The following is a 25,614-nucleotide window of genomic DNA, read 5'->3' as shown; positions in this document are numbered from 1 at the left end:
AATGAATATTCAGAACTGATTTCCTTTACGATGGACTGGCTGGATCTCCTTGCAGTCCAAGGGACTCTCAAGAGACTTCTCCAACAACACAGTTCAAAAGCATCAATTCTTCGGTGCTCAGCTTTCTTTATAGTCCAACTCTCACATCCATACATGACTACTGGAAAAACCATAGCTTTGACAAGATGGACCTTTGTTGGCAAAGTAAAGTCTCTGCTTTTAAATACGCTGTCTAGCTTGGTCATAGCTTTTCTTCCAAGGAGCAAGCATCTTTTAACTTCATGGCTACAGTCACCATCTGCAGTGATTTTGGAGCCCAAAAGAATAAAGTCAGCCACTGTTTCCCCATCTATTTGCCATGAAGCGATAGGATAGGATGCCATGATCTTAGTTTTTTGAATGTGGAGTTTTAAGCCAGCATTTCACTCTCCTCTTTCACCTTCATCAAGAGGCTCTTTAGTTCTTCTTCGCTTTCTACCATAAGGGTGGTGTGGTGTCATCCTGGAGGAAACTTCTTCATGTCGAGGATGGGGGTGGAGTGGAGTGACGGAAGTCCTCTGTCTGATCCTTTTGTCTGTCCCACTGGTCTTTACTGGTCCCTAAGCCCGTATGCTTTTGCAAATGAAAGTTAGGAACACTCCTTTTGTTTTCCTTTCTGCTGATCAAATCCTTCCCCTGAAGTAATGGAAGACAGGCCTAACTGCTTGAATGGAGGGGAGGAGGAGGGAAGCGGAGATTGTGACCATGTGAAATATTAAATATTAAGTTACACATAAAAATGTACTTTAATATTTAAACCACCAACCCCACCACACCAAATGAAGGATATCCTCACACTGAGCAGTGGTTAAAGTGTTTTATTAAATTAAGTATGTAATTTGCAAATGGTTTCATAAGAAATTTTAAAAGCAAAGTTATAAAACAGTTTCAATAAAAAAGTACAGTTAACAGCAAAATTACATTTTCTTTATAGTACAAATAAAAGGATTTTGTTTCTAATAGACTGTTTGAAGATCTTATATTCTCCGACTGACAGTTGCAATATTATATTTTAATGAGAAATCTCATGGTTAATTCTCAATCATATGTTAATAAATGGGTTCATCATTTGGACCATAAAAGTCATTTTCTCAACTTTAAGGAAAACAATAAAATTTGTCATCATATAATGTGAAGTTATAAAAAGCTCTTCAGAATGTAGATGTATTCTAGCCTTATTTCTCTAATAAATTTTGCAAACAGACATTAAGTAACACTGTAAACTTGAATTACATTTAAAAATAAGCACCATTTACATACATTCTACCTAAACTTACTTTACGTTTTAAATGACAAGGTTTTTTGGCCACACAAAACATTTAAATCTGTTCTACCATGTAAATAAAAATAAGCAATATTTAACCACAACACAGAAAAATTATCAAACTTCACCTCAATTGCACAATGAAAAAGCAATTGGAAAAAACAGCACACATTATTTTTGTGTCTTTTTTATACATTTTGTCATTTTCTTAAATTGAGAGCAGTTAAAACATTGTCAGAGCAATTTCCTGAGTTTCAAAGTTTCCAATTTCCAGCTCAGAAACAACCAATCTTGCTATTATACATGTCTTTTTTTCTAAGCATACAAAACACTTGAATTTTAAAAGGACAAAATAAAGGATTGGAAACAATCCAACAGAATTATTCAGCTTTCTCTCCAAAATGTGTTATAATACACCAGACACTTTAAAGTGTTAAGTCGGGGTTTCTACTATACACTATGTCCCACATTTGAAGGCCTTAGAATTGCAGGCAGTACTGAAACACTAATACACTGAAGAAACCTCAACTTGAAATAATATAGAGATACATGAACAGCCAATAAATGTAAGACAAAATACTTCCATTTCTCATGTTTAAGGAAGGAAATGAACAGACTGAAAATACTGTTAAAAGTTCCCTCTGTCCAACCCCACTTTCCCTGTCTGTGGTTTCCATATTAGTGCTCATCTTCCCCTGGGAGATACTGGTAAGAGACTATTGAAAGAATATAATTGTTATTAAAATCTTCCAAAATTACAGACCTGTTGTACTTTTAAAATATTAATAACTTTGCAAAAAGCCATTCTAGTAAGTCATATATTAGTACAAATATACCAAAACATACATGAAAAGTCTGATAAGTCCCACATTATCTTTAGTTTTGACACACAGGATTTAGAAATGAGTAAAAGAGAAAAATTTGATAATCCTCAAACTCTGTTTACCTTTGGCATACAGGATTTAGAAATAGGCAAAACAAGAAAAGAGCCATTATAAAAATTTCTTTCAAAATTACATGTTGCTTAAACTATGCTAGATAGTGGGATAGAAGCCAGTCTGGTACTAAACAACTTTACAAAAACATTTATAATGTTCAAAATGTCTCCATATATTTATGAATGATGATTAAGAAGAAATGCCCTAGATTTACCAAAATAAAGCATAAAATTAGAGTTGGTACAGTTCAAAACATAGGTTCTTTCATTTGATTTCTGCCCACAAAATACCTCACCTCTTGTTCTTTTTGACTGCTCCCATATTAATAATTATAATAACTAATATTGAAGTAAAGTCTAGTTGAAGCACTCAAAAGCGATGTCTTTTTTTAAACTGGGATGAGGAAATATAAAAACACAGAAAATGAGTATGCAGCTGCACACACTTGAATAATCCTAAGTTTTAGTACTGTTATACACATTTCTTAAATCATATCAATTTATACACAGAAAGGTTTTATTTCATTAACAGTTGTAGTTTTATAATTAGAGTTGTTGAAAGGAATTGTTTTATTTTTAATGTATACAACTCTTCTAGACCTCACAAAAAACATATGCCAAACTGTTGGCATTTTTTTTTAAACAAATTACCACAAACAACATGAATAATACTTCAACACCAGTTACTATTTCTAAGTAACAAACATATATTTTTATGGAAATAAATTCAATGATATGGCTCTTCTTTTACAAGCATGCTTTCATGATATATAAAAACATGTTTCTAAATTTTATTTTCATTAAAATGTCTGTTCTTCTGGGAATTCTTTCAGGAATAGCGCAATCCTAAATCCTATCACCTAGTCCAAATAATTTTTAAGCTTATCAAAAATCAATACAGTTGTTTGCTAAAACTATGTATGTTGAAAATACCCTTCATATCCAAAGTCAGATTTATTTAAGCCAGCGTCTCATATTGGAAAATTATACTTTATCGCACTAAACTTGTGTAAAGGAAGTTATAACCAACAAGTATACCAACAGGGCTTTTTAAGCTGACCAAGAAAAAAGATATCAGTGAAAGTTTCCTTTCAGAAAGTTGGTTCTTTTTAAAAATAAAGGTAAAAAACTTTTAAATTGTAAGAATTTCTTTTATGATTGTATCAAAAATGTTTTCTATATCTGTTTTAAGTTAATAGGATTTTGACCTACTCTAGTTTAGAAATTACATGCCTCAAATACAAAATATAGCTCTTTAGTACTGTCTTCAATAAATATCATTTACACAGGCAGTGCTATAAGACTCGGAGCAGTTCTAGAAGACAGCAGCACTCCTTTGAAAACTTGTCTGCCTATGGAAGGTATAAAACTGTAACATAATCTCAGACCCCAACTTCACTTCTAGGAAAGGTACACACCCAGAAAGAAGGAACAAAAGGTAAGCGATCACAACCTGTAGAGTGTGGCAAAATGATTTTTTGTATTGTTTTAAAATCAAGAAGCACTGAAAGATTTCTGTTAGATCTCCTTTCTTTCTGTACTACTACTACTAGATCTCAAAGCACTTTAAATACCTCTCATAGAAGCCTTTAAGACTTTACGAAACGTCAAACAACAATTAATATAAAGGTAACATTTTCTGTCTGAGAAAGTATCAGAGCATTTCAATCTCTAAAATCACAGCTGATAATTTTCTTAGACATCTGGTAATCAATAAAAATTCTCTTTAATATCTTTAATAGATAACATATTTGGCATTTGATTCAGTAAAAATTAAACTTCTCTTGAATTTTGAAAAACATCATGTTTTTCTGTTTATAAATGGACATCACTACTAATAAAACATACATTTACGTAAAATTGACTAAATCACTGCAAATAAAACTAATTTTAAGCTACAAACCTTCACACTTTTTAGTCAAGGATGTTTATTTTACTTTAGCATGACTTTCAAGCACCCTGGTTTAATTTCAGAGAATCTGCAAAAATGAAAAAAGAGTTAAAGATAAAAATTTCAAGTTGATTAAGAACTATATCTTGTAACCAATTCTAAGTGCCTATGCTAAACATAGTATTCACTATCAAAGCACTCTCCTTTAAGTTAAATCAAGGACTAATATCTATGCTTGTGTTCTTTTTAATCTACTGTCAAAATAAATACATGACTAAGGCTGGGGATTACTCCTAACAGCAGTTATTACAATTTAAGATTTTTAAAAATTCTCAAGCCTGATTTTGATGTTAATGAATAACAGTAAGCTGTATGAAGGATATGATGATGTCTGAATTACATTCTCTCTCTGCATTATAAGACTACCAAGAAGAAATTTCCATAGGTAAGTCTGATTTATCAGAACATGAAACTCCCTCAGTGTGAAAATTTAATTTAAAGAAACACCATCAGTCTCTAAAACAGACGATTAATTCCTATATGATAATGTTCTAGCCTATTTCTTTTGTAAAAGTAACCCTAAAATGTCAGCTGTTTTCATGCTCAGAATTAATGCGACCACTTTCTATAACATAGCCAACATTTTATCACATGACATAAACAAAACAGGCTGTAATAACTGAAACTAGAAGTAAGGGAAGAGGGTACTGGGATTCCTCAGGGAAGCTATCCATCAACAAATCCTTCTTCTTGAACTTTTCTTGCCACTGGCTGTTACTGAATAATAATCACTTAATGAAAAAGGATATTTCATATTTGCCAGCTAAGACTAATAGTGGCACTTAATTTATGAAGATGTATAAATTCATAACTGACTAGAGATTTCCACTAAAGTTTAAATACATACAAATTATAACCACATTTTAGCAGGAGCTCCAAATTCTTCCAAAATCCACAAACATGTACTTCTTTTCAAAAGAATTAAACAATAACCTTAGGGTGGGAGGAAAAGGCGATGACAGAGGGTGAGATGGTTGGATGGCATCACCGACTCAATGGACATGAGTTTGGGTAAACTCTGGGAGTTGGTGATGGACAGGGAGACCTGGTGTGCTGCAGTCCATGGGGTCGCAAACACTCCGACACAACTAAGCGACTGAACTGAACTAAACTGATGATATGTATAATTTAGATATCTTGAATAAAATAAAAAAAAGAATATACTTATTTTCTTTTAAATTTTAAATCTATGATAGACATAGTTTTTTTCAAATGATTGCTTCAACAACAAACAATTTTTCTTTCATTTCTGGTTTACTGCTGCTGCTGCTGCTAAGTCACTTCAGTCATGTCTGACTCTGTGCGACCCCATAGACAGCCTCCTACCAGGCTCCTCTGTCCCTGGGATTCTCCAGGCAAGAACCTGGAGTGGGTTGCCATTTCCTTCTCCAATGCATGAAAGTGAAAAGTGAAAGTGAAGTCACTCAGTCGTGTCCAACTCTTAGTGACCTCATGGACTGCAGCCTACCAGGCTCCTCCATCCATGGGATTTTCCAGGCAAGAGTACTGGAGTGGAGTGCCATTGCCTTCTCCATTCTGGTTTACTAGACATCATAAATCCAGGAGGGATGCTACATATCATAATTTAATCATGAATTTGTGGCTAAAATCAGATGGTTAAATTTAGTAAACTATCTTAACAAATTGTTCTGAGCATATTATTAGTGTATACTATCTGCATATGGGCAACTGCCATTATCGATAACATAAATCTATACTCACCTAAAGTTATGGCTTGTGAGGTATTTAATGACGGCTGGTTTGATGCGAGCAACTCCTCCCTGGCTGTGGTTTCCTCTCCCCGTTATCACAGAGAGAGAGGGCTTACCACCATTCTGCTTAAATTCTGTTACAACAGAAATTGGAACAGTTAAAATTTATCTATCTTACATTCGCAACAGAAAACAAACCTTTACTCAAACACATATGAAATTGTTTTCGTGAGGATTTAAAGATTTATTACTTCAAAAAGTCCTACACTGATGTTTTTAAATGTATGTTTCATCTATACTTTTAAGTATAGAAGCTTCATAGCAATTGATCCACCTAAAGACTTGAGTGGAACTTCTGCGGGGAGAGAGACATGCATGTGCTACCAGAATTTCTCTCTGAAATAATGATGACAACAATAATATTAACGATACACACATGGATTCAGGCATCACTTTAAGTGACTTATATTTATTAACTAAGAATCTTTATAACAACTCTACTAAATACTCTGAAGCCAGACAGCTTTGATCATTATTGTAAGCGGCTCTGCCACTAACTGACTGTGTACTGGGACCATGGACAAGTTTCTTAGCCTATCCGTGCCTATTTTCTTGTCAGTAAGATGGGGTATGAGGCAACTGCTTTATAGGCTATAACTCTCAGGAATAGCCATTAGCAAACTCACTAATTATAGCATGGACTGCAGTCTTACTGTTAAAGATAATCAATTATTAACTTAAGAAAGTCTTTCAAATAGATGATTTTAAAATATAGAATGAACCTGAGCCTCTTAAAAGACCATAGCTCCTGCTTTGGAAATGAGCCTGTGAAAATAAAGTATATAAATCTGAAAGTAACAGCTACAATAAAATAGCAACAACAAAAAACCTGTTTATAATATGAATTGATTTCACAATTCAGTAGATATTTGCTCCTCAGTTTTAAATAGCACAAGTTATGACCTTTAGCATAAAATACATATACCCATAAATATTCCATACTCTGTTCATTCAGTTGCCATAAAACTCTGCTGCTGCTAAGTCACTTCAGTTGTGTCTGACTCTGTGCAACCCCACAGACGGCAGCCCACCAGGCTCCCTCGTCCCTGGGATTCTCCAGGCAAGAACATTGGAGTGGACTGCCATTTCCTTCTCCAATGCATGAAAGTGAAAAGTGAAAGTGAAGTCGCTCAGCTGTGTCCAACTCTTAGTGACCCCATGGACTGCAGCCCACCAGGCTCCTCTGTCCATGGGATTTTCCAGGCAAGAGCACTGGAGTGGGGTGCCATCGCCTTCTCCGGCCATAAGACTCTAGCAGATCCACAAACATTGTTTTCAAGTCTCATATCTCCAAGGCAGTATTTAGTCTGGAATTAAAGTGGACATGTTGCTCTTCTATTTATAATTCCTATTTAAACTCATCTAAAGCATTTCTCAGATTTCTTATCATTTCAACTATATATATTTCAGTACATATTTTAAAAGATAAAGACTCTCTAAAAAAACATAACCACAACGCTTTACTGTCTGAGCCACCAGGAAGAGTCAATTACATCTTATAAAGTTAAAAATAGTTCCTTAAAGTTTCTAGAAATGGCTAAAAATTTCCCCCAATAGTCTCAAAAACTGATTTGTTTGAATCAAGGTTGAAACACGTCCACATATTGTATTTGGTTGGTATATTTCATAGGGCATCCCTGGTGGCTCAGACAGTAGAGAATCTGCCTGCAATGCAGGAGACCAGGATTTGATCCCTGGGTATTTGGTTGATATACCTCTTAACTTATAAAAGGTTCTTCTTCCCCCTGTGTGATGGGGTTTTTCAATTTGTCAGAAAAATGAGATCGTTTCTCCTAAATATTTACAGTCTGGATTTTGTATCCCCATGGTATCATCTAACATGTTCCTCTATTCCCTACAAATCTGAACAAAGCAATTCAGTTCAGTTGCTCAGTCGTGTCCGACTCTTTGCGACCCCGTGAACTGCAACACGCCAGGCCTCCCTGTCCATCACCAAAGCAGTAGTCAGATCTAAAGTCAGATCTATCTGCTTCTAGTTATTTGGGGGCAGAAAGCTTCATGGGTAGTTGTGGTATATATATATTTCAATTAGAAGACACAAAAGGGTCAGATTTCTTTTTTTTAATAATTCATCCCTAATTTTGACCATCATCTTTTACAACTACAAGCAATGCAGGACAGAGCCACATATTGTTCCCCTGGACACTTTTCTGTTCAAAAAATACTACCATCTGGTGGTGACCAACCATAATTACAGGTCACCACAGGTAGCGTGCACAGATGGGCTTTGGCTTCCAGAAAGAGTTTGTATCTTGGGTCTGGCCAAGTATAACCTTAAACAAGTTATTTAACTCTTTTATTCTCATAATTTTTTCTGCTGAAATAAAACTCACCTAACATAAAATTCACGATTTTAAAATGTACAATTCAGTGTGTTTTAGTACATTACAATGTTGTGCAACCATCAACATGATCTAATTCCAGAACATTCCATCATCTCAAAAATAAATTATGTGCCAGTTAGCAGTCAGTCTCCATCCCTGGCTTTCCAGTCCAAGAAAACAAAAATGAACTTTCTGTTTCTATGGATTCTATTCTAGACAATTTATATAAATGGAAATCATATAATATGCGGCCCTTGGTGTCTGGCTTCTTTCACACTAGCATAATCCTTACAAGGTTCATCTGTGTTGCAGCATGTATCAGTATTTCATTCCTTTTTATGGCTTAATTATATTCCACTGTATCGATATTGGAGAAAGCAATGGCACCCCACTCCAGTAGTCTTGCCTGGAAGATCCCATGGATGGAGGAGCCTGGAAGGCTGCAGTCCATGGGGTCGCTGAGGGTCGGACACGACTGAGCGACTTCAATTTTACTTTTCACTTTCACGCATTGGAGAAGGAAATGGCAACCCACTCCAGTGTTATTGCCTGGAGAATCCCAGGGATGGGGGAGCCTGGTGGACTGCCGTCTATGGGGTCGCACAGAGTCGGACACGACTGAAGTGACTTAGCAGTATCGATATACCACATTTTTTCCATTCACCAGTGGATAGACATCTGGGTTGTTTCCACCTTTGGGCTATTATGAACATACATAAGTTTCTGTGTGGATGAATTGTGTTTTCATTTCTTTTGTGTACAAGCCTGGGACCAGAACTGCTGGGTCATATGGTAACTCTATGCTTAACCTTTCAAGGAATGTCAACCTTTTCCACAGGTTGCACCATTTAACATTCCCATCAGCAATATATGAGGGTTCCAATTCTCTGTATCCTTAGTAACACTTACTATTTTCCACTTTATTAAACTTACTAAGTCATCAGTTTCCTTATCTATAAAATGAGGGGAATATCTACTCTTTATTCAGTCACTTATTCAAAAGGTTTTTAAAGTGTTGAATGGAAAGCAGAATATACAATAATGATTCAATAATTATCTCTGATTCAATTATTGGCCAAAAAGATGGGCATTTAATAATCAATTATAGGGGCTTCCCTAGTGGTTCAGTGGTTAGGAATCCACCTGCCAGTGCAGGGGGCCTGGGTTTGATTCCCAGTCAAGAAAGATGCCACATGCCGTGGAGCAACTAAGCCCGTGCATCACAGCTACTGAAGTCTGCACACCTAGAGCCTGTGCCCCACAGAAGAGAAGCCACGCCAATGAGAAGACAATGAGAAGCCTGCACACAACAATGAAGAGCAGCCCTCACTCGTCGCAACTAGAGAAAGCTCGCATGCACCTATGAAGACTCAGCACAGCCCGCATGCAAAAAGCCAATTATATGAGAAGCTTTTTATCAATGCTGTGATACACAGGAGTACTAGCAGAAGTTTTTAACAGGCAGCCTAATTTAGTCTGAAAGTCAACAAGTGGTAACATAGATAAACATAAAGAAATGGAAGAGCAACAATACACAAGACAAGGATAAAGACACAGGGCAGAAAAAACTATGTAGGGATGTGGGGATTTATGCTAAATGAAATGTGGCAACCTTATCACAGTGCTAATTATGTAACTAGTCATTCACTATCATCTATTCTACTAGATAGCAAACTCCATAAAGATGGTAATTGTGTGTCTTTTTCACTGCTTTATGTTTGATGTCAAGATTATATAAGATCATCAAGTTTTTACTGAGTAAATGATGTATTCATCCTCTATAGACAAAATATTCCCTTATGATACTTCTATATAGGAATTATTCTTTTCTCTAGATTAAATAATGTATTTATCTCTTTTAATCTTTGTTGCTGTTTTCTAGATTTTCTCTAAGATTTTCAAAATTATATTTAAAAAACAAGTGGGGGAGGAAAATACTCTATCAAAGAATGTCTGCTAATAAACCTTCCTTCCTTGTATGAAGGAATACAAATTATAAAAACACCATTATGGAACCACCAAGAATATACAGAAGAACTGTACAAAAAGGATCTTCACGACCCAGATAATTACAATGACGTGATCATTCACCTAGAGCCAGACATCCTAGAATGTGAAGTCAAGTGGGCCTTACGAAGCATCACTACGAACAAAGCTAGTGGAGGTGATGGAATTCCAGTTGAGCTATTTCAAATCCTGAAAGATGCTGCTGTGAAAGTGCTGCACTCAATATGCCAGCAAATTTGGAAAACTCAGCAGTGGCCACAAGACTGGAAAAGGTCAGTTTTCATTCCAATTCAAAGACTGGAAAAGGTCAGTTTTCATTCCAATTCCAAAGAAAGGCAATGCCAAAGAATGTTCCAACTACCACACAATTGCACTCATCTCACACGCTAGTAAAGTAATGCTCAAAATTCTCCAAGTCAGGCTTCAGCAATATGTGAACCGTGAACTTTCAAATATTCAAGCTGGTTTTAGAAAAGTCAGAGGAACCAGAGATCAAATTGCCAACATCCGCTTGATCATCAAAAAAAGCAAGAGAAATTCCAGAAAAACATCTACTTCTGCTTTATTGACTATGCCAAAGCCTTTGACTGTGTGGATCACAATAAACTGTGGAAAATTCTGAGAGAGATGGGAATACCAGACCACCTGATCTGCCTCTTGAGAAACCTGTATGCAGGTCAGGAAGCAACAGTTCGAACTGGACATGGAACAACAGACTGGTTCCAAATAGGAAAAGGAGTATGTCAAGGTTGTATATTGTCACCCTGTTCATTTAACTTATATGCAGAGTACATCACGAGAAACGATGGGCTGGAGGAAGCACAAGCTGGAATCAAGATTGCCGGGAGAAATATCAATAATCTCAGATATGTAGATGACACCACCCTTACGGCAGAAAGTGAAGAGGAACTAAAAAGCCTCTTGATGAACGTGAAAGAGGAGAGTGAAAAAGTTGGCTTAAAGCTCAACATTCAGAAAACTAATATTATGGCATCTAGTCCCATCACTTCATAGAAAATAGATGGGGAAACAGTGGACACAGTGGCTGACTTTATTTTTCTGGGCTCTAAAATCACTGCGGATGGTGATTGCAGCCATGAAATTAAAAGACTCTTGCTCCTTAGAAGGAAAGTTATGAAAAAAAAAAAAAAAAGGAAGGAAAGTTATGACCAACCTTGACAGCATATTAAAAAGCAGAGACGTTACTTTGCCAACAAAGGTCCGTCTAGTCAAGGCTATGGTTTCTCCAGTGGTCATGTATGGATATGAGAGTTGGACTATAAAGAAGGCTGAGCTTCTTTATAAAAAAGAATTGACTATAGAGAAGAACTGATGCTTTTGAACTGTGGTGTTGGAGAAGACTCTTGAGAGTCGCTTGGACTGCAAGGAGATCCAACCTAAAGGAGATCAGTCCTGGGTGTTCATTGGAAGGACTGATGTTGAAGCTGAAACTCCAACACTTTGGCCACCTGATGCGAATAGCTGACTCATTTGAAAAGACCCTCATGCTGGGAAAGATTGAGGGCAGGAGGAGAAGGGGAAGACAAAGGATGAGATGGTTGGATGGCATCACCGACTTGATGGACATGGCTTTGGGTGGACTCTGGGAGTTGGTGATGGACAGGGAGGCCTGACGTGCTGCGGTTCATGGGGTCGCAAAGAGTTGGACACGACTGAGCGACTGAACTGAACTGATGGAACCACCAATAAAATAACTGATTCAGACAAGGATCATAAATGGATGCTAAAATCGTAAGGCAAAATGAGAACAGCTGTATGAAAACAGTTATTCACACAGTCACAAAGAATCAATCACCAAAATTTACTAACTGACTACAAAGGGAGAAAAGGTACATTTACAAAGCAAAATCTGATATGATAGAGTTCTATATCTCAGCTAAGAAATCAAACTTAACACCACCAATAAGGGAAAACTGACCATATATGTCTTCTAATGAGTTCACCAAGGATGACCTAACATCACCTATGCAGCATTTTTACCAAGAAAATTTTAATCCGAATCTAGCCGTGAAGAAACAATCAGACAAATTTAAATTGTTCGACAATTTACCAAACGACTGACTTGGAATCTTTAAAAATGTCAATGACATGGAAAACAAAAATTAGACAAAGGAACTACTCTGTATCACAGGAGGCTACTGACTTGGGACCATCAACTAAAACATGGGATGCATGACTGAATCCTGGATTGGGGGTAGAAAATGGCACAGCTACATAAGACCTTTCCATACAACTAGAAAACACTAAGTATGGCCTGTATATTAGACAACACTTTGTTAACAATGTTAAATGTCTTAAAAGTCATCATGTATTGTGATTGTGTCAGAAAATGAATTTGTCCTCAAGTGATAAACATGCTGAGGTGTTCAAAAACAAAGCACCACAATCTTTAAAACTTATTCTCAAATGGCTCAGCAGAAAGCTATTTTAGAGAGAGAAAAATGGGGCCAAATGTTGACTGGTCAGTCTACAATTCATTCAACTTCTCTGTGTGTTTTAAATTTTTCAATATAAAAAGCTAAGAAAAAAAGATAGTGATAAGAGTAGACATATATATTGATATGCAAAATAAAAATGCCCATCAACAGAGAGATGGGCACATTATGACATGGTCACACAATACTATACAGCAGTTATAATTTTTTTTTAAAAAAATCCATTAAGATGAGTAGATCTTGAAAACTAGATTGGGTGAAAATAAGGAACTTGGCTGATGATACAGTGTAACTCCATATATGTTGATTTTTTAAAACTCACAAAAGGAACAAGTAGACTGATGATGAATGCAAACTGAAGGGTGTTGATTTCCACCAGGAAGGTAAGAGAAAAAAAATAAATAAAGAAGCACATACAGGAAAATGTTACCACTTGTTACTGTATACTTATGGGTACAGAGGTGTTCTTGTTTTACTCTGCAACCTTTTCAACATGGTCTGCATGATAAAAAGATGAATTCTCAACCTTTTATATCAATTATATTTAATCAAGTATTGAACTAATAATACAACTGTGTTGAACTGATAAACTTATATAACATATAGTATAAAACTTTCTAAAATATATATAAATGAATTAACCGGAATACAGCTATCAATGACAGAGCAGTATGATGGAACCACAAGGAATAGCTGAGGCATGGATTTTATGTCTCCACAATAAAATGGAAGATAAAAAGAAAGTCAAGTTGAGAATTCAAAATATCCTAGCAGTGGTAAAAGGAGATGATTCCCTAGTATTAGATGATGCCCTACTATTTAGTCTGGGTACTACAAAGATTGAATTTTCCTAAGTGCTACCATCTGGTGATGAAAAGGAAACAAGATAATAAACCAACAAGATACTTTAATGTATATGAAGTACATAATACGATTTTAAGAGGCAAGCAGCAGCTTTCCTATTGACCTGCAAAGACTAAATACAAGCAGAAAGGGAGAAGGGCACACCATTATAATGCAAACACTCAGAAATCCTGAATTTATAATTCTATAAAAATCCTATTTACTTCTATATTTTATTAAATCCTTATTTCCTTCTGTATTTTATTAAATATCTGTTGAGCAACTGACATCTAGTAAGTATCTAATAGCTCTAGTAAATGTCTATGAACAAAGATGTGTAATATTACTGAAAGGTCCAGAGAATTCTCAGATTACATCATGCCCTCCCTTTGAGGCCCAAAAGTTGGTCTGACATATCTACATGCCCAGTATAACAAAGGAATACAAACATGACTGAAGCAGGAAAATAAAAATGTTAATGGACAAGGCAGTTAGAATTCTTTCCCAAGGTTTTCTTGAAGAATAAGTCTAATACAAACATCTATCAGTGTGGCACACATATCCTTAGCCTGCACATTCAGACTCCCTTGAATTTGCAAGTTATATCAATATAAACAAAGATATACTTTCTATTGAAATTGTGTAATGACTACAGTCCTACCTTCAGTTTTCTGCTGTAAAACTGTCGTCAAATGTTCTATAGCCTCATCCACATGCAGCCCATGGAGGTCTAGAACATTCTGCGGCAATAGGGAGGCATTGACTTTCTCAAATATCTCCACGGCAGCAAGGTGATTAGCTTCTTTCATCTTCTGCTCATGGAGACTACCCTTTAAATATAAACATATCACCAGTGATCACTTTTCATATCTGCTACTTAGTAGACAATGAGAAAATAAATAGTGGCCCCAGTAAAAAGAAGAAAAAAAAAAAGGAAAAATTAATCTAAAATTTTTAATGCAATAGGCTAATATGCAAAAACGCACCAAAAATTTAGGTGGATTTCAGTGAACTAATAACATAGTTCTTAAACTACTGGATCATCATTTCTAACACATTCTCTGATCCAAAAATCATAGAAGAGGGACACAAATAAACAACATCCATCTCAAGAAGGAATCGGTGGTTTACCTTTTGATAATCCTGAGTCTCAACCCTCTTAACAACTTGAAGTTACCCCTGAAGCCATCCCTTAAGGTCTGCTATTGTTGTTCACTAGGTAATACCAGTTTGATACTTTTTCTACTCAGTCATAAAAAAGTAAGCTACGTGGAACCACAAGAAAACAAAAAGTCAATCAGGTTTCCTTTAATAATATGCCGAATGGGGTCACAATGAATCGGACACGACTCAAGTGACAGAGCACATGCATGCCAAATGAGCCTAGGTAGAAATTCTACTTCCCTGAAAGATATTAATGTAACTTTCTTTTCCTGACTATGAAAAGTGATACCTAACTAAAAATTCAAGCATGACAGAAAGCACACGTTCTCTGTAATCCCACCTGGGAAGGTAAATACTAACATTCCACTGTGTTTCCTCCATAAAATTTGTAACTGTTTAGAAGTAGTAGTGAATGAGAGAACCCAACCTAAAAGAGATTAGGGACTGTTGGAATTCTCAGACCATACAGTTCTTATGGAATAGGCTACTTTACATCACTTATAGAATATAATCTACATTCCCCAGAATAACTTCATCTAGTCACAGTATGAGTATTATCTCCTTCAAGATTATTCAGACATCATAGACGACAAAGACAAAAAGAACTGACCTGCTGGGCATAAAATGTGGCAACGTTTTTCTTCCCCATCCGATAAGCTTCTTTTGCCTTGCTGTAGCATTCCATCCTCTTCTGCTGGTGCAGGAAAGCCTCTGCCCTGTAGTCATCATACTCTGGGTACTCAAAGTCCTGGAAAGATGGTTCACTTGGTATATCTTCAGTTTCTTTCAATTTCTTTGCCTGTAAGGTGTTACACAATAAGTACAACCCAAAGAAAGGAACAAACAATCTTTACCTTCAAAATCTGTACATGAAAACTGGGCTCTACTAATTTTTATCTTTCTTCTTAAAAAAACAGACAATATTTCCCTACTGTCTTCCTAGTAAGTAATGCACTTGTGAACCATCATTAACTTTTTCATACCATTGTAACCACTCTTATCCAAGGAGATGTTAAAAAGTTCTCTAAAACTATTGAAATAAAAAAATCAAGCCAAAAGAGAGAATATAAAATATTCAAAAAATAACATTCATTTATCTAATGCAATATTTTCCAAATTTTAGTTTGCAAACCCATTCATAGGGTCAGTCCAATCACTGAAGGAAGTAATGGCAAATTTCAATTTATATTTTAAAAAACCAATCAATAAAATAATTCAATAATATTCTTTTGAAAATAGAAGAGCATATGGAGTGACCATGCCTGATAGTAGGTAAAAATCATAAGGAGGTTCATAGGGCAATTTCAATCAATTCAACCAACTAGCCACTATGGTAGTGTTGACTTTTTGAGCTTTCTGAAATACGATCAAGTAGCTGTTAGCCATATGGAAACTTAAAGAAACTAAAGTAAATAACTCTAATTTAAAACATGAGATCATGAAAATAATTATGCAAATTCACCTCAACACTAAACCAAATAAAAAAGAATAACATAAATGTATCACCACATTCCTAACTCATTACTAGAGTCAAAAATCTGTAAATATATTTTTATTTTTGCAACCAATACCCACGACTCTCCCTTACCTAAGAATATTCATAGGCCCTACATCCTTATGTCATGCTCACTAATAATCATACTACTGTTTAACTATTTCATATTAATGTTTAAATAGTCTATAAGTATATAGCTTGTATCCTGGATAAAACCAAAGATTTTGCAGAGAAGGGATTAAAAAAAAGAAAACACTTTTTATGACCTTTGAAAAGCCATAGTGCCTAATACTACAAATATAAATATTTGCCTTAAAAGTCTCTATTGGTATTTATACTAAAAAATGCAAATCACATTTGGTTCTCTGGGAAGAGACCCTTCATTTCTTATTTTTAAAAAAGAAAAAAAACAGGGAATTCCCAGGCTGTCCAATAGTTAGAATTCTGTGCCTTCACTGCCTAGGCCCGGGTTTGATCCCTGTTCATGGAACTAACATCCCACAAGCCACATGGCAAGGCCCAAAAAAAGAAAGGAAAAAAGAGAAGGTATATAATGAGAGCTACTCTCATTTTAAAATGAAACCAAATTTTATTTTTATATCCCTTTCATAGTGATATGGTTTACTATAACTTTACTAACTAGGGCCAAGTGAAACATGCTTCCTAAGAATTCACAAGCCTGGTGGGCTGCAGTCCATGGGGTCTCGAAGAGTCGGACACGACTGAGCGACTTCACTTTCACTTTTCATTTTCATGCATTGGAGAAGGAAATGGCAACCCACTCCAGTGTTCTTGCCTGGAGAATCCCAGGGATGGGGGAGCCTGGTGGGCTGCCATCTATGGGGTCGCACAGAGTCGGGCATGACTGTAGCGACTTAGCAGCAGCAGCAGCAGCATTCTCTTGAAAGCATGATGTACTGTAATATTAAAACCATTTCCAAAGGTAACAAACTTGCAAATTTCATTAACAACTAAAGGGAAAAGGTACTAGTATTAAGAAAACACAGTTTTAGATAAATGTTAGTTTCTTGAACAAAACTGGGAAACCAAAATGCTACCGGTATCATGATACTCTCTTTTAGTATCTCTGGTCCTTTGAGGTCCTGGGATATCAAAGACAGACTGTTCTGCCCACAAATCTTAACAGTATTTTTATCAGTGTTGTGACATCTGCCTACATTTTTTTGAGAAAGACTAAGTATAACTTATCTCCAGTATAACTTATTCAAATTTATGTTTTGGCCAACATGTACACAACTCACAAACTCTTTCTTGATTCCAACATCTTCTAACCATCTCCCACTTTCAGCAAGCACACTTCCCAATCACTTCCTCTACTGCCATAATGACCAAGAGTGCCTTGCTCTATTATCAGGAGAAAAAGTAATCTTTATCCCCAGTCTGGCACTGAAGGTCTCACCATCATCTTGCACTCTTTGAATCTTATAACATATTACACCTATCCGTGATGAACACAGGCATCAGTTGTGCCACATACTTCCTGCTCCGTGTACACACTAACAGATAACATACTATTCCTATCCATGACACACACAGCCATCAGTGGTACCACATACTTCCTGCTCCGTGTACATACTACCAGATCACATGAACATCAAAATTACCCAAGTCCTATCAGCTAAATTCTGGTGAAATAGTCAAAGAAAAAAAGAAGCACACAAGTTTATCCATAAGTGGTCTTATCAACAAGTAAAGCAGGATGATTGAGTACTGTTTTAAAAAAAAAGTCTAAAACTAATACAAGATTAATATATAAAATCAACTGTATTTCTATTTGCAGTGGATAAGCCAAAAATAAAATTAAGAAAACAATTTCATTTACAGTGGCATCAAAAAAATAAAATACCTCGAAATAAATTTAACAAAACTCATGTATAACTTATATTCAAAACTACAACACACTGTTGAATGAACTTAAGAGGAACTAAATAAATTGAAAGGTACTTCCACATTCACAAATTGGAAGACAGCATTGTTAAGATGGCAATACACCTCAAACTGACCTGCAGACTCAGTACAATCCCCATGAAAATTCCAACTGGCTTCTTTGCAGAAACTGACAAGCTGATCCTAAAAGTCACACAGAAATGCAAGGGGACCAGAATAGCCAAAATAATCTTAGGGGGAAAAAAGAACATAGTTGAAAACTCACATTTCTCAATTTCAAAACTTACTATAAAGTTACAGCAGTCAAGACTATGACTATGGTACAGGCATAATGACAGACATACAAAACAATGGAATGAAACTGAGAGTCTAGTAAAAAATTTACAGTCAAAATTCATTTCCAACTAGGGTGCTAAGAAAATTCAATGTGGAAAAAATAATCTTTGCAACAAGTGGTATTGTGATAACTGAATATCCATATGCAAAAGAATAAACTTGAACCCCTATCTCACACCACATACAAAGATCTAAATGTAAGCACTAAAACTATAAAAGAATTTAAAACTATAAAACTATAAAACTAAAACTATAAGAAAACGTGGGTGTAAGTTTGATGACTTTGGATTAGGCAATAGTTTCTTAGGTGTGACATGAAAAGTACATCCAACAAAAGAAGTGAATTGAAAAAAAAAAAAAAGAAGTGAATTGCACGTAATCAATTTTTAAACTTTTGTGCTTCAAAGTACATCAGCAAAAAAGTGAAAAGACAACCCTTGAAATGGGAAGAAGTCTGCAAGTCATATGTCTGAAAAGGGACTTGCATGTAGACTATATAAAAACTCACACAACTAAAGAAATTTTTTTTAATTGTAATGGGCTACGGATATTAATAGACACTTCTTCAAAGAAGATATAATACAAATGGCCAATAAGCACATCAAAAGATGCTCAACATCACCAGCCATCAGGAAAATGCAAATCAAAATCACAATGAGATACCACTTCTATATTAACTATGTCTTTTATTTCTTATATTCTGATGCTTTGACATGAGGCCTTGCTAATCCCTAGAGACAAAGCCCCCACCTTGGGGTTCGCTAATTCCTAGAGATTGGAAACAATTCACTTGCTGGCACACTTTACACATGCAAACCATCCAATCTAGAACCCATACCCACAACCACTTCCATTATGGGCTCTCACTCTCTGGCCACCATTCACATACCCTAATCACTGAAGCCAGGTACCAGAAAACTAGGAACAGTTCCTATGCCCCAGAGTCTGCTGAAATTATTCAAACTAGCCAATCCTGAACCTACTTATCACCCTGTTTTGCCAAGTCTTTCCCACAGAAACTACAAAAAAAGGCTCTTGGGCACATTTCCCCCTTCTCTCCTTATCTCCTTGACCCTGGTGATTCCTCACGGGGCTCTGGGTGGTAGGCCATACCTCTTGCTTCTGTAACTATAATAAACTTCTTCCTTCATGTCATTTCCATACCTGTTGTCTTACCATACCCGATTAAAACAAATCCCAGGTATCCATCAAACAACTTCACTTCTACTCAGATGGCTTTAATCAAAAAGACAAGATGATTACAAAGTGTCATAGAGGATGTGGAGAAATTCTAACCCTCATACACTGCTGATGGAAACTTAAAAGAATGTAACCATCTGGGGAAAATGCTTGGCAGTTCCTCAAATGGCTAAATGTTTCTGGGCTTCCCAAGTGGCTCTGCCTGCAATCAGGGAGACCCAGGTCTGACACAGTTATACTCTAAGACCCATCATACTGCATTCCATAGTTATTCAATTAAATCTCATACGTTTCATGTATAGTCTACACAAGAAAAGTTACAGAAATTCAAACGTTTGTCATATACAATGACACTGAAGAAAAAATATAATCCACTATAAATTCATTATTTTGAGCGGATATTATTAGCCAAATATGCTATTATTGGTTAAATTTCCAGTCTACAAAAAATGGTGGGAAATAAACATTCATCTAACAAATCAATTATATTTCATACATAACTATTTTTACCATTATTGTAAAAAACTAAGAAGCTCTATACCTTTTTCTCCTTAGACTTCTGTGCAGTATGAGAAGTGATGCTCTCATTTTGGTGAACAAATTCTTGTGCTACCACTGTTTTTACAGGGTCTCCTTCAAGAACACAATTTAGAAATTGCACTGTGTGTTCTAATGAATAGCTGTAGAGAGTTAAAGTACAAATATGAGGTCAGTGAATTAAAATAAAAGTTATGTGGAAACATTAACAAAGGCAACCTTTAAAACATCTTAGAAGAATACGAAAAATTGGCTCACTTCTTAGTTTTAAACATCAAAATTGAATGCTCGTTGGGCATCTCAAGACTCAAGAATGAACAGAAAGTGTAAAGTTAAGAGGCTCTCAAAAATTAATTTTTTAAATGAATACCCCAAAGTAACATATTAATAATTAATTCATATTCTTATATTTTATTCCAGGTAGATTTTCCACAACTCTTTCCTTCCTCTTATCACACATACTTAGTCTCATCTGAATTCACACGTTTCAGCTTCCTTCATACATGAAAAACAGACAATAGATCTTTACGCTAAGATCGTATTCTGTCAAATTTCACATTTTACTTAAACCATGGGGTTCCAGTCAAAGAAATTCTAAGCAGAAATATGGAAAGGAAAAAGTAAAAAACTATCCTACCTCCCAACACTACACCATTTAAGCATATTTTCATGGTGATACTACATTATGTGGAATATGAAATGCTACAAAAATTGACAAAAGCCTAAAACACTCATATTCCCATAAGCAAAAGCAAATTATAACTGATTTTATACTTATTACTTTTCATGATTCTGATCTCTTCCAAAGGCTAGATAATGAAGAGCTGACCACAAAGGACTATTTTTGAAATGCAATACTTATGCAAAATACTGTGATATTTTGCTATTCTTCAATTTATTAAAGCAACCCCTGAAGGGGAATCATTTGGGACTACCAATTCCACTTGAGCACTCTCATCTTACTGCCTAACATATACTCAACAAATAGGAGTTTCTTGGGGGCTAGAAATTGCCAGAAATTGTCCACATCCTAACCAGTCCTTAAAATCACCTAGTTTGCCCACTTTTAGGGCTAGAAGCCCACTGTCTGGTGGCTCAGACAGTAAAGCATCTGTCTACAATGTGGGAGACCAGGGTTCGATCCCTGGGTTGGGAAGATCCCCTGGAGAAGGAAATGGCAATCCATTCCAGTACTATTGCCTGGGAAATCTCATGGACAGAGGAGTCTGGTAGGCTACAGTCCAGGGGTCGCCAAGAGTTGGACACGACTGGGTGATTTCACTTTCACTTTCAGGGCTAGAAGCCAGTCTCCACCACAGGTGTTGTTAGGAGTATATGGTTCTGGAAGATTACACTGCAGGCATATAATGCAGTAAGTAACTGACTGAACCTTCCCCAAGCCAGGCTTCAGTGATACATGAACCGTGAACTTCCAGATGTTCAAGCTGGTTTTAGAAAAGGAGAAGGAACCAGAGATCAAATTGCCAACATCTGCTGGATGACCGAAAAAGCAAGAGAGTTCCAGAAAAAACATCTATTTCTGCTTTACTGACTATGCCAAAGCCTTTGACTGTGTGGATCACAATAAACTGTAGAAAATTCTGAAAGAGACCACCTGACCTGCCTCTTGAGAAACCTATATGCAGGTCAGGAAGCAACAGTTTGAACTGGACATGGAACAACAGACTGGTTTCAAACAGGAAAAGGAGTATGTCAAGGCTGTATACTGTCACCCTGTTTATTTACCTTATATGCAGAGTATATCATGAGAAACACTAGGCTGGAAGAAGCACAAGCTGGAATCAAGATTGCTGGGAGAAATATCAATAACCTCAGATATGCAGATGACACCAACCTTACGGCAGAAAGTGAAGAACTAAAGAGCCTCTTGATGAAAGTGAAAGAGGAGAGTGAAAAAGTTGGCTTAAAGCTCAACATTCAGAAAACGAAGATCATGGCATCTCGTCCCATCACTTCATGGAAAATAGATGGGGAAACAATGGAAACAGTACCAGACTTTATTTTCTTGGGCTCCAGAATCACTGCAGATGGTGACTGCAGCCATGAAATTAAAAGACACTTACTCCTTGCAAGGAAAGTTATGACCAACCTAGACAGCATATTCAAAAGCAGAGACATTACATGGCCAACAAAGGTCCATCTAGACAAGACTATGGTTTTTCCAGTGGTCATGTATGGATGTGAGAGTTGGACTGTGAAGAAAGCTGAGCACCGAAGAATTGATGCTTTTGAACTGTGGTGTTGGAGAAGACTCTTGGGAGTCCCATGGCCTGCAAGGAGGTCCAACCAGTCCATCCTACAGGAGATCAGTCCTGGGTGTTCATTGGAAGGACTGATGCTAAAGCTGAAACTCCAATACTTTGGCCACCTCATGCGAAGAGTTGACTCATTGGAAAAGACCCTGATGTTGGGAGGGATTGGGGGCAGAAGGAGAAGGGGATGACAGAGGATGAGGTGGCTGGATGGCATCACCAACTCGATGGATATGAGTTTGAGTGAACTCCGGGAGTTGGTGATGGACAGGGAGGCCTGGCGTGCTGCGATTCATGGGGTCGCAAAGAGTCGGACACGACTGAGTGACTGAACTGAACTGAACCCTTCTTATCAGGGTGAAGCTAACACTACTGCTGAGACAAGTATCCAGCTGTTGGCAGACAAATGGAGGATCACTGAATATCATAATACCTACCCTTGGGACCTGACTGATCAATCATTCTGAGTACTGAAAGGAAGTACTCAGTCCTCTAACCTCACCTGGGACCCACAACACTGGGTAGTTTCACATCAGACCTTCTTGCCCTAGGTTCCCACAGAAGAGAGTTGCCATATGCCAGCACCAACCCTCCTAACCCCCAATGCCTGGGGTATTTTAACACATAATTCTAAGAAAACAGCTGCTCAGGTAACAAAAATAAATAGAAAATTTGTGGGCTGAAATAATATCACGAAAAACTTGATTCAAGTGACATATTTAGAACTCTGCATACTCAGCAGAGAATATTCTTTTTCAAAAGCACCTTCATGTAATATTTATAATAACTGATCATGTATTAAACCATAAAGAAAATTTCAAATTCCCAAAAGCAGGACTCTCTCAGGCTGCATTCTTATGCCTCAACACAACAAAACAAAATAAACAGTAACCACCACCACCACTACCATCACCACCAAACTATCAATCCATTTAGAAAACTTCAAACTCTTGGATGAATGAGAAAATCAAACTGAATTAGATTTTTACAGAAAAAAATGAAAGTACTATATATCAAAATCAAAATATCACATATATATATCAAAAGCATAAAATAGAGAAAAATTCATACCCTTAAATATATTTGTTATCAAATACTGAAAGGAAACAAACTAACCAAAGAATTGAAGATATGTCAACAAATTTAAAGAGAAAGGAACCAACAAAAATAGAAAGCAATTATCAAAAATAAAAGCAAAAATAAATGATTAGAGAATATAAAACAGACTTTGATCAATAAACCAAGAGCTTGCTCTTTAAAAGGGCCATTCTGACAAACAGCAAAAACAAAGAAAACAGAAAAAAAAAAAATCTTAGGAAAGGAAAAAAGGATATCATCAAATACAAAAGAATAGTTTTAATTATCACAGAATATTATATATAACTTAACAATAATAAACCTTAAAATCAAGGTAAAACAAATGGTTTTCTAGAAGACAAACCACCAGAAAAGACTCACAGGAAAAAAAAAAAAAAACAGGCAAATATTTGAATAAAGCAATACCCTTAAAAGGTAGTGAAAAATTCTAAAAGACTTCCCTAAAAAGGCACAACCCCAGAATCTTCAAGGTACCAATTTATTTAAATTTTCCAGAGCAAGTTGCTCAGTCGTGTCTGACTCTTTGTGACCCCAAGAACTGTGTCCCTCTAGATTCCTCTGTCCTCTGGAATTTTCCAGGAAGGAATACTGAAGTGGGTTGCCATTTCCTTCTCCAGGGGATCCTCTTAACCCAAGGACTAAACCTGCGTCTCCCGCATTGCAGCTACATTCTTTACCATTGAGCCACCAGGAAAGCCCTTTTATTAAGCCAAATACCAAATAAAACCCTAAAACCAAATCTGACAAAGACAACAAAGAAACAGAAAATTACAGACTAATCTCACTTAATAACTGTTGCAAAAAGCCTGAAATCAATTCTGATATTGCATTAAAGGAAAAAAACAAAAATATGAGAGAATTTTTATTCTAAAAATTACTGGTGATTGACATGTAATATACTAGTAAACTAAAGAAAAAAATCTGTATTAGAGTCTCCAAAGAGCCTAAAAAGGCACCTATTTAAAACAACTCTTGCTAAAATAAAAATTTAAGGAATACATTAAGATCAAAACTATGTATTACTCAAACCAGAAGCATTCCCAACACAGCAAACAACAAAACACACTATTACACTACAATACTGAAAATAAAATTTAGGACCAAATGGCTCAATGGAATCAAAGAGTCAATAAAAGAAAATGTATATTTGAGAATGTGAGAAATATTAGTGGCTATATTTTATATCAGTGTGTAAAGATGACCTATCTACCCAGTTTATCATTCACCTATCTACCCAGTTTATCATTCGGAAAAAAATTAAGTTAAATCTCTACTTCATACTAAACACACAAAAATGTTAGGTAAATTTTTTAAATTTCACTATTAAAAATACTGAATGATAGTCAAAGATCCTGTGTGCTCCAGCTAAGATCTGGTGCAGTCAAATATATAAATTAAGAAAAATAAATTAAGGGCTTCACTGGTGGCTCAGTGGTAGAGTCCACCTGCCAACGCAAGGAGACATGGGTTCGATCCCTGGTCTGGGAAGATCCCACATGCCTCAGAGCAACTAAGCCCATGTGCCACAACTATTGAGCCTGTGCTCTAGAGCCCAAGAATCACAACTACTGAAGACTGTGCCCCACAACAAGAGAAGCCACCGCAGTGTGAAGCCTGCATGCCACAAGTAGAGAGCAGCCCCTGTTCACCACAACTAGAGAAAAGCTTGAGCAGCAACAAAGACACAGGACAACCAAAAATAAATAAATAAACAAAATTATATATTAAAAAGTTTCTTTAAAAAAAAAGCAAATTTAAAAATAAATATTGGAATAAATATGGAATAAATAAATTCCATAATGTTGGGGTAGGGCAGATTTCTCAAAAAGAGTTAAAACTCCAAACCAATAAGAAAAACAATTTTCTGATAAAACATGAATTAAAAAATGTTTCTGACCAATGAGATTTTATCAAGAAAATTTATTATAATCTATATTAACAAAGATAACTACACATAATATATAAAGAATTCTCATAAATGTAGAAAGA

At 36.1% G+C, this 25,614-nt stretch overlaps 1 protein-coding gene across 1 annotated transcript in view; it reads right to left on the bottom strand.

The window, feature by feature from the left end:
• Positions 1-4,161: 4,161 nt before the first annotated feature.
• Positions 4,162-25,614, bottom strand: part of N4BP2 (NEDD4 binding protein 2) — a 55,956-nt gene continuing 34,503 nt past the window's right edge. Inside the window, exons 13-17 of the mRNA XM_052642111.1 lie at positions 20,259-20,397; positions 15,389-15,577; positions 14,276-14,444; positions 5,914-6,037; positions 4,162-4,219 (exon numbers count right to left, since the gene is read on the bottom strand). Coding sequence (XP_052498071.1) covers positions 4,174-4,219; positions 5,914-6,037; positions 14,276-14,444; positions 15,389-15,577; positions 20,259-20,397 — 667 coding nt within the window. The 3' untranslated portion in view covers positions 4,162-4,173. The remainder of the gene's footprint in view (positions 4,220-5,913; positions 6,038-14,275; positions 14,445-15,388; positions 15,578-20,258; positions 20,398-25,614) is intronic.

The sequence above is a fragment of the Budorcas taxicolor genome, chromosome 6 (assembly GCF_023091745.1).
Source record: "Budorcas taxicolor isolate Tak-1 chromosome 6, Takin1.1, whole genome shotgun sequence".
Taxonomy (NCBI): Eukaryota; Metazoa; Chordata; class Mammalia; order Artiodactyla; family Bovidae; genus Budorcas; species Budorcas taxicolor.
The sequence above is the reverse complement of the archived record's forward strand: the minus strand, read 5'-3'. Positions and strand labels throughout refer to the sequence as shown.